The following is a 12,920-nucleotide window of genomic DNA, read 5'->3' as shown; positions in this document are numbered from 1 at the left end:
TTGAGGGAATGTAAAAGCTAATTTTGGAGATTATGTTTTGTTATCCAAATATATTAGTGACCACAATAAATGGTCTGTTTCTGGAGAGGAGTAGAAACTCCGGAAACCCCCTTTCTAGGTTTCTCTGCCATCGTGAATGAATGCCTTTCTTGGTTTAGATCCGCGTGTGCGAAGAAAGGCACAAGTACAACCGTGGAATGCAAATCTAAAATCACAGACCTATCAGCAAGCATCTAGAATCGAACTACAGGCTATCAGATGCTTGTTCAAATCCACGATTATGTCATAAGGTCCCCTCATGATCTTGTTGTTACCAATCCGACAATCCTAGCCGACCGGGTTGAAGATAGCGGGGAGAGTAGGGATTTGTAATACAATAAACTATCTTAACTTAGTTCCTACGTTCTAGGGAAGGGAGGCTGTTTTCGGCTATATCACCCTTAATGCGAGATGTCAACAATCAACTTTCTCTCGCGCTGGGAGCTCTATGAAATCAAGCCCTCCGTGCTGCATCCAGGGTTGCGTTCCAGATTTGCAGCCAGTTGGAGAGCAGGTGGGTCGTATTTGCTAATGGCCCCGTTGCCACCAGACAAAATTAAACTTGAAATGTGACCGTTGAACACTGGGGAAATGGCAGTTCCACATCAATGTCGATGTGGGACAATTGACGAGAGAATGTGGTAGAGGAGAAAACAGTCAGATTATGATATTAGATGCCAGCAGACGTAGTATCATCCCGGGAATGGGCAGCGACACACACAAGACTCAGCAACAATTATAGTGATTGGGCGCAAGCAATGTTTGGAGTCCATATTTTTAGAAGAAGAAGAAGAAGAAGAAGAAGAAGAAGAAGACCATGATAGAGCAGCAGAGTCAATTCTTGGGCAAAGGCCCTCTAACTATATCACGTGGTTTATATACTTACACTACACGGCTAGCAACTAACTTTGGCATGCTCCAAAAATAGAACATGACATTCAAGCGTCACAGGAGTTTCATTCATTTCCTCCCAGGTCGGATGCTAGTCACACTACCAACCATCCGAGGTAGGGATCTTTTTCTCTTGAGAATGGAACTACAGACCTTCCGCAATTTGGAATTCATGTTCAAAACACCATCCGTGGATACCGCTGTATTCCTGTCTGTCAATATGCCGGCTCAAATCCCGGACCAAAACCCACATCCACATCCATCTTGGAACCATTTAACTACGACTGAGGCTCTGATGGGCTCAGATTGATGAACTCCTGGGGATGTTAGGAATTCCACTTGCCTAGGGCGAAGAAAATGGCCAAGCGCGGAGACCTTTGGACACATACCCGCTGTCCGATATGCCGGCGACTAACTACGAGATGGTGCTAAGGGAATCCTTCTTTTTTCGACGGCAAAGCCATGCGCAAATCCAACCAAGCCCTTTTTTTCTGTTTTCATCCCTATCGTTTTTTTACTTGCTTTCTTTTTCTTTTCTTTTTTACTTGGCTTTCTTCTCTTTCACTCCTGGTTGGAAAAAGTACTCTAGCAGCCCTGTACTTTTTTTTTCTGAAACCAGAATCTGAATTACGCAATTGGTTAAAGCAGTCAACATCCTTATTCCTTCGTGCAGCCTTGCCCATTGCCGCCCCCATGTCATACTAGAAGGAAAATCCCGATAAAGATACCGAGGTGATTTCTTAGAGAAAACGCCTACTCTGTCCCCAGACGAACTAAATTCTCTCCTCAGCCTTGACACGCATGCTGCAAGAAATATGTCTCCTTGCATAATGGTCCCAATAACCTAACCGGGCGGGTTTCAAATTATGTTCACCATGCTACGCCAGTTAATACCTGCTGTGAGCCAGTGAGCCTATGACATCATGCTGGCTTTTTATCCCTCCCCTTGCCCCTTTTTTCCATCCTTTATCTTTTGTTGACTTAACACCTTGCAAGGACCATTTTTCTTCTAATAAGTTAGAAGATCTGTTGCATTTGCTTCTCCTTTTGATCTTTGAAACATCGGCCCAAAGCCGTAGGATTCCCTTAAAAATAGTCGATAAGAGGAGAACGGTGCTGCCTCAAAAGGTGTGACAAGAGAAGTATGAGAAACACTATCATAACGCTGCTCAATGCCATTCTAGCGATATCCTTTCCTACGCATTCATACTTCGCACACCGCGACCAATTTTTCTAGTTGGAGTGTCAGTTTTAGTAAGTTTTCCGAATATCACAAGTTTCCCGAGGGATCAAGAGAGTTACCCATCTACTCAACAGACACAATTCGGTCTCAGATCCCTTCCGACAACGCCACACTGAAGGAGAATGAGGGAACACAATATCCCTTCTCCCTTTCTCCCTTTCCTCTCCTCCTTTCTCCATCTTCCTTTTAGCTGCCAAAATTACCAATTCAGCAGCACAATGGAAATATCACCGCAAGTATGGGGGCTATGAGCTGTACGGAATTTAAAGCGAAATCGATCTGAGCACAACTCATCAGAAACAGATGCTTAAGAGAGGAACACCTAGTGAGAAAGAAAATTGCTGGGTCTTAAAAAAAGGATATCTAACAGATTACTTACCGCATCTAATACCCCCATTCATTTCGGCGCCGTGGAATGCTTGCCAGATATGCAGGCGGAAGAGAATAGTACTTTAGCCGCACTTCGGCCAGTCATAAAAACCTATATTAGAGCTATTACTTCGAACTGTATGTAATGTAATAATTAACATCCTCTTGCTCCAAGAGTTGGAGATACACCCCACCAACCTTCCAAAACAGATGTGGATGTGCGGTCTAGAGATAAATAGGCTTGCCTCTGTTCCAATCATCTGGGAATATCGTCATGATATATAAACAACAGTGTAATGCCACCATCAATAACAGTAAAAATGTAATCTCGATCAAGGCTCGGGAGAAATGGAATTCACCCAACCCAAGAAGCCGCTAAGCCAATCAACTACTGAACGTAGAACACTTCATCTATACCCAACAAGTGTCTCCCAGCTGGGGTAGAAGGGGGGAAAGGGGGAGTTTGAATGAGCATTACTTCAACCCTCCCTCTCCTTCCGGCTTGGCACAACCTTACAACACCATCCACACCAGCTCCTCACGTCCCCCAAACACTCCCTCTTCAAATAAGAATCCGTCTCCCTCTCATCTTCGTGTTCCTCCACACACGCACCCACCTTCACCCTCTTCTTAACCTTCTGCTTCACCTGCCCTCCCACACCCATGATCTCTTGCCTCAGGTAACCGGGTTCCTCATCCCCATGCCCGTCAGCGACATGCTGAAGTATATCAGAGTGGCTGCCGCCACCGCCGTTGCCGTTGCCACTGCCACCATGGTGATTATGATGGAGAGTGTTGAGGCTATGGTGATCCGGATCCTCAGACATCCAGCCATCCACCTCACAGTCAACCTCCACCTCAAACTCCTCCGCAGCAAGACATCTCACACCGCGTCCGCACTTTACACCCTGGCAGCCATCTCCAATCCTGGTGCCCAGGCCACCGCCTAGATAAGCGCTATAGCGGGTCCTCCATGACCAAACGCGTTTGTACGTGGTGTCTTCTGATCGGAGGGCCTGGCCGCATGGCCGACAGAGCCAGAATGACTCTTCACAATGGCAGGAGTTGTGGTTGAATGAGCCCTGCGTGAATAATGGCTGAGATTGTGTTTGTGTTTGTAGCGGTGATGCCGGACGGTTGTGGTCATGGTGGTCATAGATTGAAAGGACGTGAGGTAGGATGTGGACTGATAGGGGCGCAGCTATGCACGTTGAACAGAGACGACGAAACCGGTTTCTAGTCATCGAAATTCCCGCTGGTTTCACGGCGCAATTCTAAAACGCAAAAATGCGAAGTCAATTGAAAAGTGAGCTGTCAGCCTGAATTTTCATCGTATAAAAGAAACAATAACAAAGCAGGTCCGGAATTACGGTGGTTTTCTACTTACCCTACAGACAGTGGCGGCGCATCTCTGGCACTCCGCAACCATATCCCGAGCACAACATCCCACTCTCCCGGCGGACGTGCTCCGATACCCACTACCTGCAGAAGGAGAAGTTGCATTAGCAGGCTGGAAGAAGACCTGGAAATTATCCGCTCTAACATTCCGCGGAGAATCGCTATTGTTGCTCTCGGATGGGGAATCATCGAGAGATTCATTCCGGCAGCGTAAAGTCTCTCGAATTAGCTGTGAGCGGAAGGGTAGCAGGTTCGCACGGAACTGACGACAAGTCATGGATAGGGAATCCAGTGTATTCAAATCGACGGACCGGGCAATCTGAACTACCACACTATAGGTAGAGGAAAACGTGAAATTTTATATTTAGCATCAACATCACCGAGGGGAATATGTTATTTCTTTCGGGCAAATTTAAAGGGAAGAAGGAGGATTATGTTGAACATGTCATATTTGCATACGGATAGCAGCTGAGCGCGGCTGAAAATCCATTGACGTTTGGATTTGCCGGTCCAGCATTATTGTCATTCCTGTTTACGGGTCTCGATTGACCCTTTATCACGCTCCACTTATCCCCGCCCTTATCGCGATCAATATCATCCTTATCGTCGTCCCTGTCACCCCGGTAGTGTTCACGACCCTCATAGATTGACATGCCACAGCCATCAGATTGTGGAAGGTGTGGTGGAAGCCTCATGAGTGCTGGGTTCATGGAATGCTTTGGTAGTATGACATTTGAGTGCACGCCAGGTAACAGATGATGATAGTGAAGACCTGGGGTCATAACAGGAGCATCCCGCTCATGGTTGACGAACACAACCATGTTGCCATAGGTCTCTGAGTCTGTCGGTGGTCTGGCTGATGGGAAGAAGGACGCATGAAATCCCAAAGAGGAGAGAGGGAGAGAGAGAGAGAGAGAGAGAGAGAGAGATAAAGGAAATCTCTAGGAAGGATTAAGAAATATGAGCATTGTGAGAGCGAGTTTGACCCCGTAAGGACCCTGGCCTTTAGTACACTTGGAAGATCGAACAATGAAGTTGGAACCCGGAAGTCTAAGGACGTTGCCCGCCTTCACGTGATATTGATAACTAGTTAGTTCCCTGGTCTCATACTTAACTAGGTACCCCGGGCAACAATACGTCACTTGAGTTCCACTTGTAGCCTACTGGGGCAATAGCAAGAAACTCGACGAGAAATATGGCGATGTGTTTGCTCTCTAGTACGAAGTGATTATAGCCGCTAGTTCCAATTGGTATTTGTTTTCACTCCACCAAAATCGAAGCCAACAGAGCTCAGGAAAGCAGGTCGAGCATTGGTCAAAGTCAATTCGAGCAGAGATCTTGCAAGATGTAGAAGTTAACTCGGAACAACGAAGGTTAAGTACGTATGGTTTGATTGCTTAAACCGTCAAGAGATAAACAAGGCATATTCAATCATCCATCTAGGCTAATATCTTTGGTAGTACTAGCTAACATTCTCTTTTACTTGACGAGGCGTGAAATTAAGAATATAGAAAACGAAAACGAAATAAATCATCCTTTTTTTTAAAAAAAAACAAAAAAAAAATAAGTAGATAAAAAAATAAAAATAAAAGCAAATCATTCAAAAAACTTTGCGGTTGGAAAGGAAATAATAAGAAAAGAAGGAAATTCGCGCCCAAGCAGATTATAATATAAAACAATAATCAACATCCAAGTAAAAGTCAAGTCATACACAATTCCATGGATTAAGTACTAAAGGGGAAATGAGAGAAGAAGAAAAAAATAACAAAAAAGAAAACCAGTAGTGAGTGGAAGTTTTAGGAGCATGCTCCATCAAGACTCTCGTCGGTCGACAGAATATTCTATTTTCTCTCTTTCTTTCTTTTTCTTTTTCTTTTGCAGCTTCATCTAACAACGTCCATTCCTCTCTGGAGTGATGCTTCAAGGTCATTCGGGTTTCTAGAGCTATCAAGTACAGCCTCCTGTGGCCGGGGATCTTCCTGCTTCCAGACTCCAGAATGATCCTCCGGGATTGGAACATTTTGTTGAGCCTGCTGAGCCGCCTGTTGCCCAGCCGCACTACCCTGCGTCTGAGAACTCTGTCTCACTTGCTGGCGGAATCGGACGACTTCATCCAAAATCATCCTCCTCATCTCTGGTACATCATCAACAACCTCAAAGTGGAAGTCGAAGGTCGTGGGGCATGATGGCTCATCAGTCGCATCGTGCCAGATATGCAGGTAGCGGTGCTCAAGAGCCTCTTCGACAGAGATACGGGAAGACGGATCAAAGGCCAGCATTCGATCTAGGAGGTCCAGAGCGTCTGGGTTCGCACTCGGGAAGAGGCGCTGGAAAGGGATTTTGTGCATGAATGGGAGATTCCTGACGTATTCTTGCGCTCGTGGGGAGCCAATGCGGGAGAGGGTTTCTTCATTGGGTGTTCCAAGGTAGTGGAGGATTTGATTAAGTTGGTCAACGTAATCACGGCCTTTGAAGAAAGGCCGGCCACCTAGGAGTTCAGCCAGAATACAACCAACAGACCATACATCAACTGTCGCAATATATTAGCTGTTGTGAATTTGAGTGATATGTGATATCAGCGTCAATTGCAAAACTTACTAGCTTTGGTGTAGCTTGGAAAGCTTAACATGATTTCAGGGGCACGGTACCATCGCGTGGCAACGTATTCAGTCATATAGCCAGCATTCTCATCCGGATCGATGGAGAAGCCACGAGCCAAGCCAAAGTCGCAAATCTTCAGCTCGCAGTCAGCATTGACTAGCAAATTACCCGGCTTTAGATCTCGATGCAAGACATTGGCGGAATGGATGTATTTTAATCCACAAAGTATTTGGTAAATGAAGGACTGGAAGTGAGCGTCTGTTAAGGGCTGTCCCGACCGGATGATTGCAGCCAGATCGCACTCCATCAACTCTGTTGTGCATACCAATTAGCATTTAATCACAACTGCAACGGGCAACCAAAAAGTACTTGCCTTCGTACAGGTAGGTCTCGTTGAAATTCTCTGGTCTGGGTATATCCATATCATACAAACACGTGATCTATATTTTCCGTCAGCCTAACCAGCCTGTGAGAGCGATGGGGTTGTAGTGGGAGTCGGAGACAGCTGTACATACATTGCGATGACCACGGAAATGCTGGAGCAGCTTAATCTCACGCAGTGCGCGCTTCGCCAAGATTTTCTTACTGAACACGTTTGTCACTTTCTTGATTGCAACACCTTCCCCGGTTTGGATGTTCGTGGCGGCACTGTTATGAAGCGGATCAGCATCGATATGATGAGAAATATAAAGCGGGAAATAGACATGATTATTGCCATGTCTGGCAAACATCAGATGAAAACCAAAGAAAAAATATAAAATATAAATATAAAATATAAAAAAAAATAAAAACTCACCAGACAATACCATACGCGCCCTGTCCCAACTCCTTTGTCACGTTGTATCGCTCATCAACCACAAATTCTTGGTTGAACACCTTAAATACCTTGCGTCCTGGTAAGTCCGTCATGATGGATCGATTTGTTCAAGGCGAATTGACCAAGGAGATGGAAATGCACTCCCGTTTTAAATAGCTTTCCAGGGGTATTATTTGTCTCTTCCCCGCAGTTTAACCTATGTTTCACTTCTAAATATGACACAACTGCAATGGCCAGCAATTAAATATATATCGATTGATAAATCGTAGATGGGTTATTCGGGTATATTGAAGCGAAAGAGGAAGCCTCCAAGGTGGACGATGGGTTGGTTGTTGGCAAGAGGGGTTGCAGCGGAGAAGAGGGCGGGTGGGAGCCACGGACGAATTGTTGGCAGCGAGAGCGAGTGGAATCTCGAGTTGATGGAAGGGATTGTTAAATAGAGATTTGACAGATGTCTATCGGATTTTTCTCCCAGCGTTCAATATATATAATCCAGTGTGAGGTTTTGTGGTGGAGGGATAGGCCTTGATGCCTAAAAGAGGGGTAGTTTTGCTGGGCTGGCGCCGACTGGGTCATTCAACCAAAGAACGAACGACACAACCAAGAGGCAAGCTCTGCTTAGGAATGGGAGGAAAGGATCCAAGAGAGAGAAACTCAGAGAAGCGGTAAAAGAAAAGAAAGAGGGAGAATAGAGAGTTAATTGAAGTGGAGAAAGATAGGAGGAGGAGGGGGAGGAGGGGGAGGAGGAGGAAGAAGAAGAAGAAGAAGAAGAAGAAGAAGAAGAAGAAGAAAAAGACAAGGCTTGGGAGAGGGGCAGCTGAGGGATAATAACGGGGGACATTTGACATTTGACAGGTGTGGGCAGGGGCCAGCAGGGGGGGGGGGGGACTCAGCAGGCGTGCAACTGGCCCAGGTTGTTGCTGCAGGAAGGAAGGCTGATCCAAGGTTTGGGCCGATGCTGACCTAACAAATTAGTTGAGGTTTCCAACAACAGGCGGGGCGCTTGGTTGAAGGGCGAGCCGCTGAAAGAGAGAGAGTTGTGTAGTTAGTTAACTGCGGGAGAGACGACAAGTGTTCAAACAACGTGAAACCTCCAGCTCCCCCCTTCCAACCCGCCTCTCAACACCAGGGAAGAGGGTTGATGATAGATAGTTAGGGGTTGCGGATGGAGTTATGTATTAACTACGCATGCATCGAAATGCCTATGCCCATCGAATTATCTTTTAAAGCACAGTAATTATCGCATATCAAGACAGACCCTACACTCACTGGAGTCCCTTACATTTTGAACAGCATTTCCCACTTTCTCTCTTCCCGGTTTTTAACCCGGCAAATAAAAAAAAACCCTTTTTCTTGTCCTTGCAGCCAGGCGTAATCACAACATTTTTTGAGTTCAAACATCAATTGAAGGGGACGAGACAGTTTGAGCCTCCACTTTCTGCAGTCCCCCTAGAAAAATTTCGAGAAAAAGACCCAAGAAATCTTCCCGATTCCCCCCCCCTCCCATTGGTCCCTGACCAGCTGCTGGCTGTGGTCGTTGCACAGAGGGCACAATTATTACGACTGCAGTAGTGGGCTGCAGTTGTTGACTGGCCGATATACTGCTAATAATTGTTTTTTTTTTTTTTTTGTAAACTTTTCAGGCATTCAGAGGGATGGTGATTTTTGTTTGTTAACTAAGCACCGTAACTCAATGTCAGCCCCCCCACCTCCAAGCCCTTATCGGTCTGTTCGCTTTCAAACCAGAATCAGGAGTCCACCTTTTCTTGGAGGGTTAAATAGGTACCTGTAAATCCCCGGCGCTTAACAAAACCCTTAATTCCGCGAATAGTTACACACACACACACACACACACACACACACACAGACACACGGCAAGAAAAACCCTACGGCCTTCCCACACAACCATCCGTTCATAGTTGTTTACTGATGCGCCGTTCGTTCTGTGGTCCCAGAGGAAGAAAACCTTGCGTGTGGCAAAAACTCTACGCAGAACAGGATAAAACAGCGAGACGAGGGAGTACGTCGCCCAGTTAATATATATATATATATATATATATATATATATAACTATAGAATTACGAATGTTTTGATTGGTGGGTGGTTGTTCCTATGTTTCTGTGTCGAGGTTTCTCCGTAGTTTACCAGACAGTCGATGGGAGGTTCTTGATTGCTGGAACTGATTCGCAAAATTCATCACATGAATAACTAGTCTTTAGCATCCCATGGATGTAATATTTAACTAACTGGTGGTTTCTGATGACTCTAATGCGCATCTATGGTAACTCGGAACCGCTAGTTTGACATAAGGTCGGGGTAATATACCGCACTCATGACCATAAAACCCCATCGTGGATTGTGCTCATGATAGTAATATCTGAAGTGTATATACATCTATTGCATCGCATAACACATACTATACTCTATATCTACAGGCATCATCAGTGTAACTAATCCCTAGACCGGAAACGCAGCTCCATCGCCCCTCATATCACTTCCAGCGCTATAGATCAACTTCCCCTCATCGAAATGGCACCGAATAACCTGGCCCCGTCCAAACATTCCTCTCTGGAATCCCTTTAAAACCATAACATTGTGCCCTAGCTCTCTCAGACCCTCCACCACCGACTCCTCAATCCCCTCCTCCAAATACACAGTACGGTCCAGCGGCTTTCCACGCTCCGGCATTCCCGCGCCAATGCAAATGCGCGGGGCATCCAGCGCCTCCTGCGGTGTTTGGTTGAATGCAAGCATGTTCATCAGTACCTGCACGTGGCCCTGCGGCTGCATGAAGCCGCCCATGACCCCGTAAACAGAGTGCAGGGAGTTATCGAACGGGTTGGTGATCATAGCGGGGATGATGGTGTGATAGGGTCGTTTGCGGGGTGCAATGACGTTGGGATGGCCGGCCGTCAGCGAAAAGTTAGCACCACGGTTCTGCAGCGTAAAGCCACAGCCCTGCGGGATAATGCCGGTACCGAAACCGCCGTAGTTGCTGTTGATGAAGGAGATGCCGTTGCCCTCATGGTCTGTTACGGCGAAGTAAACGGTATCGCAGTGGTTGTGGGCGGGGCTGCCGCGGTCGAGGATGTTAACGGCCTTGTCTGGATTGAAGAGTTTCGCACGCTCAGCGAGATAGGAGCGGGAAATCAGTTGCTTTGTGGGTACTTTTTCAACGTCTGAGTCTGTCACCCACCAGCTTGCGTCGGCGAAGGCGATTCGTAGACTTTCGATGATGGCGTGGAGATAGACGCTTGAGTTATGCTGTGCTGATGTGAAGTGGGGTATTTTGCCGGTACGGGACAATTCGTCCAGAATCCCCAGTGCCATGAGGGCGACGATACCCTGGCCGTTAGGGGGGTGCTCCCATATTTCTATCTCTCCCTTTCCTTCACGCTTGGTCCCACCAATGTTGGTCGGATTGAGTTTTAGTGAAATGGCGTCGACTGCTTGGCTGCCAACTTCCGCGTGGTATTTCAAATCATCCAATGTGAGGTAACCGCCCAGGTCTTGCACAACTTTTACAATTGCTTCTCCAATGCGGCCCTGATAAAATCCCTTCTTCCCTTCCTTGGCTAGTGTTCGAAATGTTTGTGCAAGAGTGGGATTCCAGAATATTTCTCCTGCTTTCGGAGATCTCACACCATCCTCCCCATCAGGGTCTACTTTCAGCATTTCTCTAAAGTTTGGCGATGCTTTGCGAATACCGTCTTCGCCCTCCTCCCACTAATGTGTTGATTAGTTCCGTAGCAGTAGACAAATAAAAGGAGGTGGTAAGGAGGGGGGGGGGGAAATACGCACAAATTTGGCGGCAAGTTCAGAGACAGGAAATCCCTCCTCTCCCAGCTCGATGGCAGGTAGCAAGATCTGCTCCAAGGACAATTTTCCGCTTCCAAAACGTTCCACTGTGTCTACCCACCCAGCAGCAGCACCTGGCGTCGTCACAGAGTGTACACTGGTCATGGGAATTTTGCCTTCTTCGCCAGGAGCAAGTCCCAACTCCTTGCGGACAAGGTCAAGAGAAATATATCCCGCTGCACGACCAGAACCGTTCAGGGCGTGCACCTCTTTGGTCTTTGCATTGTAAAATAGACAGAACATGTCACCACCAATGCCAGTTGAGGATGGCTCTGTGACGTTAAGCGCCGCAGCTAATTATTTTCCAAATACATTATTAGCTATTTAGTTGAGTGACAGTGTACTTTTCGTACGAGTAGCAGTAACTACATACCAACGGCGACAGCGGCATCCTGCAATGATCCATTATTAGCTAAATTTCACAACATCGGCAATCCAATTACAAAAAACTTAAAGGGGTCACCAAGAATCGAAGAATGGAGAGAAGTCAATTTCTCTTACCGCAGCATTGCCTCCATTTCTTAGGATCCTTTGTCCCGCAGCAGCAGCTAATGGCTGGGTACACGCAACAATACCCTTAGTACTATGGACGACACTTCGCCTACTCGGGAACGCAGAAAACTTAGGCTCTGGAGCCGAAAAGACGTCGGCCGCACCCAAAGGCATTCTTGATAGTTGCCAAATGGACTTATAAATAATTGATACCGATGACAGGTCCGTGGATATCTATTCCACGGAAGGCAAGGCAATGCTGAATTGAAATATGTAAGTGGAACTATTTAACTACCAGACTCGGAAATTGGGAAACCGGATTGGTTATACGGCAATCCGCATTCTCCCAAAGTTGCCGGACAGAGTGTTGCTATCTCACTCTCTCACTCTCTCCGGCGGGGCGTCCTTCAGCCCTTCAGCCCCTCCAAGTCGCGGGGATCCGCATTAGTTAAGGTCCGCCGATTGGCACAATCCCGAATTACAATTGGCCAGTCAACTTGCGAAAGAACCTCCGGAGTTCTGCTTATATCAGCGTACTTCTTCGACCTTCCAGGTGAGAATATCCTATTTTTGGACATATATATATAAATGAGAGGAAGTATTTGATCAATCACATTAGAAGAGTATGAAGAATGCTATTAACTCGAACACATGTTCATTTTTGTTCATTATTCTTTGCCGACGATGCCCGTCGATGGAGAGATCTACGCTCGCACACCAGGTGAAAAATTTCGCTCCAACAATCCTGGCTTATCTGGCCAGTGGCAGAGAGGCATCGAAGAGAGGCTCCGGCTTTTGCCAACAAGATGTTTTTCAGCTGGAAAGTGATCAGGTCAACTGGAAGATGAGTAGTTTGATGATGATTCCTTGCGTTGATAGAACCCCGCTCTTTTCGTGTGGAGCTAGGACAACTATCCGCGCCCTTAAATCCCAATTTCAATAAATTTTTCACTTGCTCCATGCCGAGGGGTGGAATTACTTGTTTCTGAAAAGCCTTCAGAACTCGAAGTTGAGGAATTGCGACTGGATGAACATCCTTCGAGTCGAGTAATTGATGTCAGACCGACATTCCCAGGCAGCCAGAGTTTTACATCTATTCGTCAAACAGCCAAAATTAAGGCTTGGAGCAGTGGAATAGTTGATCACGGCATAGCATAACCATCCTGTGTTCAATAACTGTCTAGCAGCTTGTCTTGATCCAGTGCATGGCTG

The 12,920-nt window shown here is 46.5% G+C and overlaps 3 protein-coding genes across 3 annotated transcripts; all 3 read right to left on the bottom strand.

The window, feature by feature from the left end:
• Positions 1-3,021: 3,021 nt before the first annotated feature.
• On the bottom strand, positions 3,022-4,761 carry PADG_01481 (uncharacterized protein; the record flags this gene model as incomplete). The annotated part of the gene is made up of 3 exons (XM_010759165.1): positions 3,022-3,816; positions 3,930-4,272; positions 4,400-4,761. 3 exons carry the CDS (start codon positions 4,759-4,761, stop codon positions 3,022-3,024), a joined length of 1,500 nt encoding a protein of 499 aa, XP_010757467.1.
• Positions 4,762-5,823: 1,062 nt separating this feature from the next.
• PADG_11275 (CMGC/MAPK protein kinase) lies at positions 5,824-7,450 on the bottom strand (the record flags this gene model as incomplete). The annotated part of the gene is made up of 5 exons (XM_010759536.1): positions 5,824-6,470; positions 6,539-6,851; positions 6,901-6,981; positions 7,057-7,189; positions 7,338-7,450. The coding sequence occupies 5 exons, from the start codon at positions 7,448-7,450 to the stop codon at positions 5,824-5,826; spliced, it is 1,287 nt and encodes a 428-aa protein (XP_010757838.1).
• A 2,365-nt stretch (positions 7,451-9,815) lies between these two features.
• On the bottom strand, positions 9,816-11,882 carry PADG_01479 (gamma-glutamyltransferase; the record flags this gene model as incomplete). Its single annotated transcript, XM_010758627.1, has 4 exons — positions 9,816-11,084; positions 11,160-11,509; positions 11,590-11,608; positions 11,718-11,882. 4 exons carry the CDS (start codon positions 11,880-11,882, stop codon positions 9,816-9,818), a joined length of 1,803 nt encoding a protein of 600 aa, XP_010756929.1.
• Between the last annotated feature and the right edge of the window lie 1,038 nt (positions 11,883-12,920).

This window comes from Paracoccidioides brasiliensis, assembly GCF_000150735.1.
Source record: "Paracoccidioides brasiliensis Pb18 unplaced genomic scaffold supercont2.2, whole genome shotgun sequence".
NCBI classification, from domain to species: domain Eukaryota; kingdom Fungi; phylum Ascomycota; class Eurotiomycetes; order Onygenales; family Ajellomycetaceae; genus Paracoccidioides; species Paracoccidioides brasiliensis.
The sequence above is the reverse complement of the archived record's forward strand: the minus strand, read 5'-3'. Positions and strand labels throughout refer to the sequence as shown.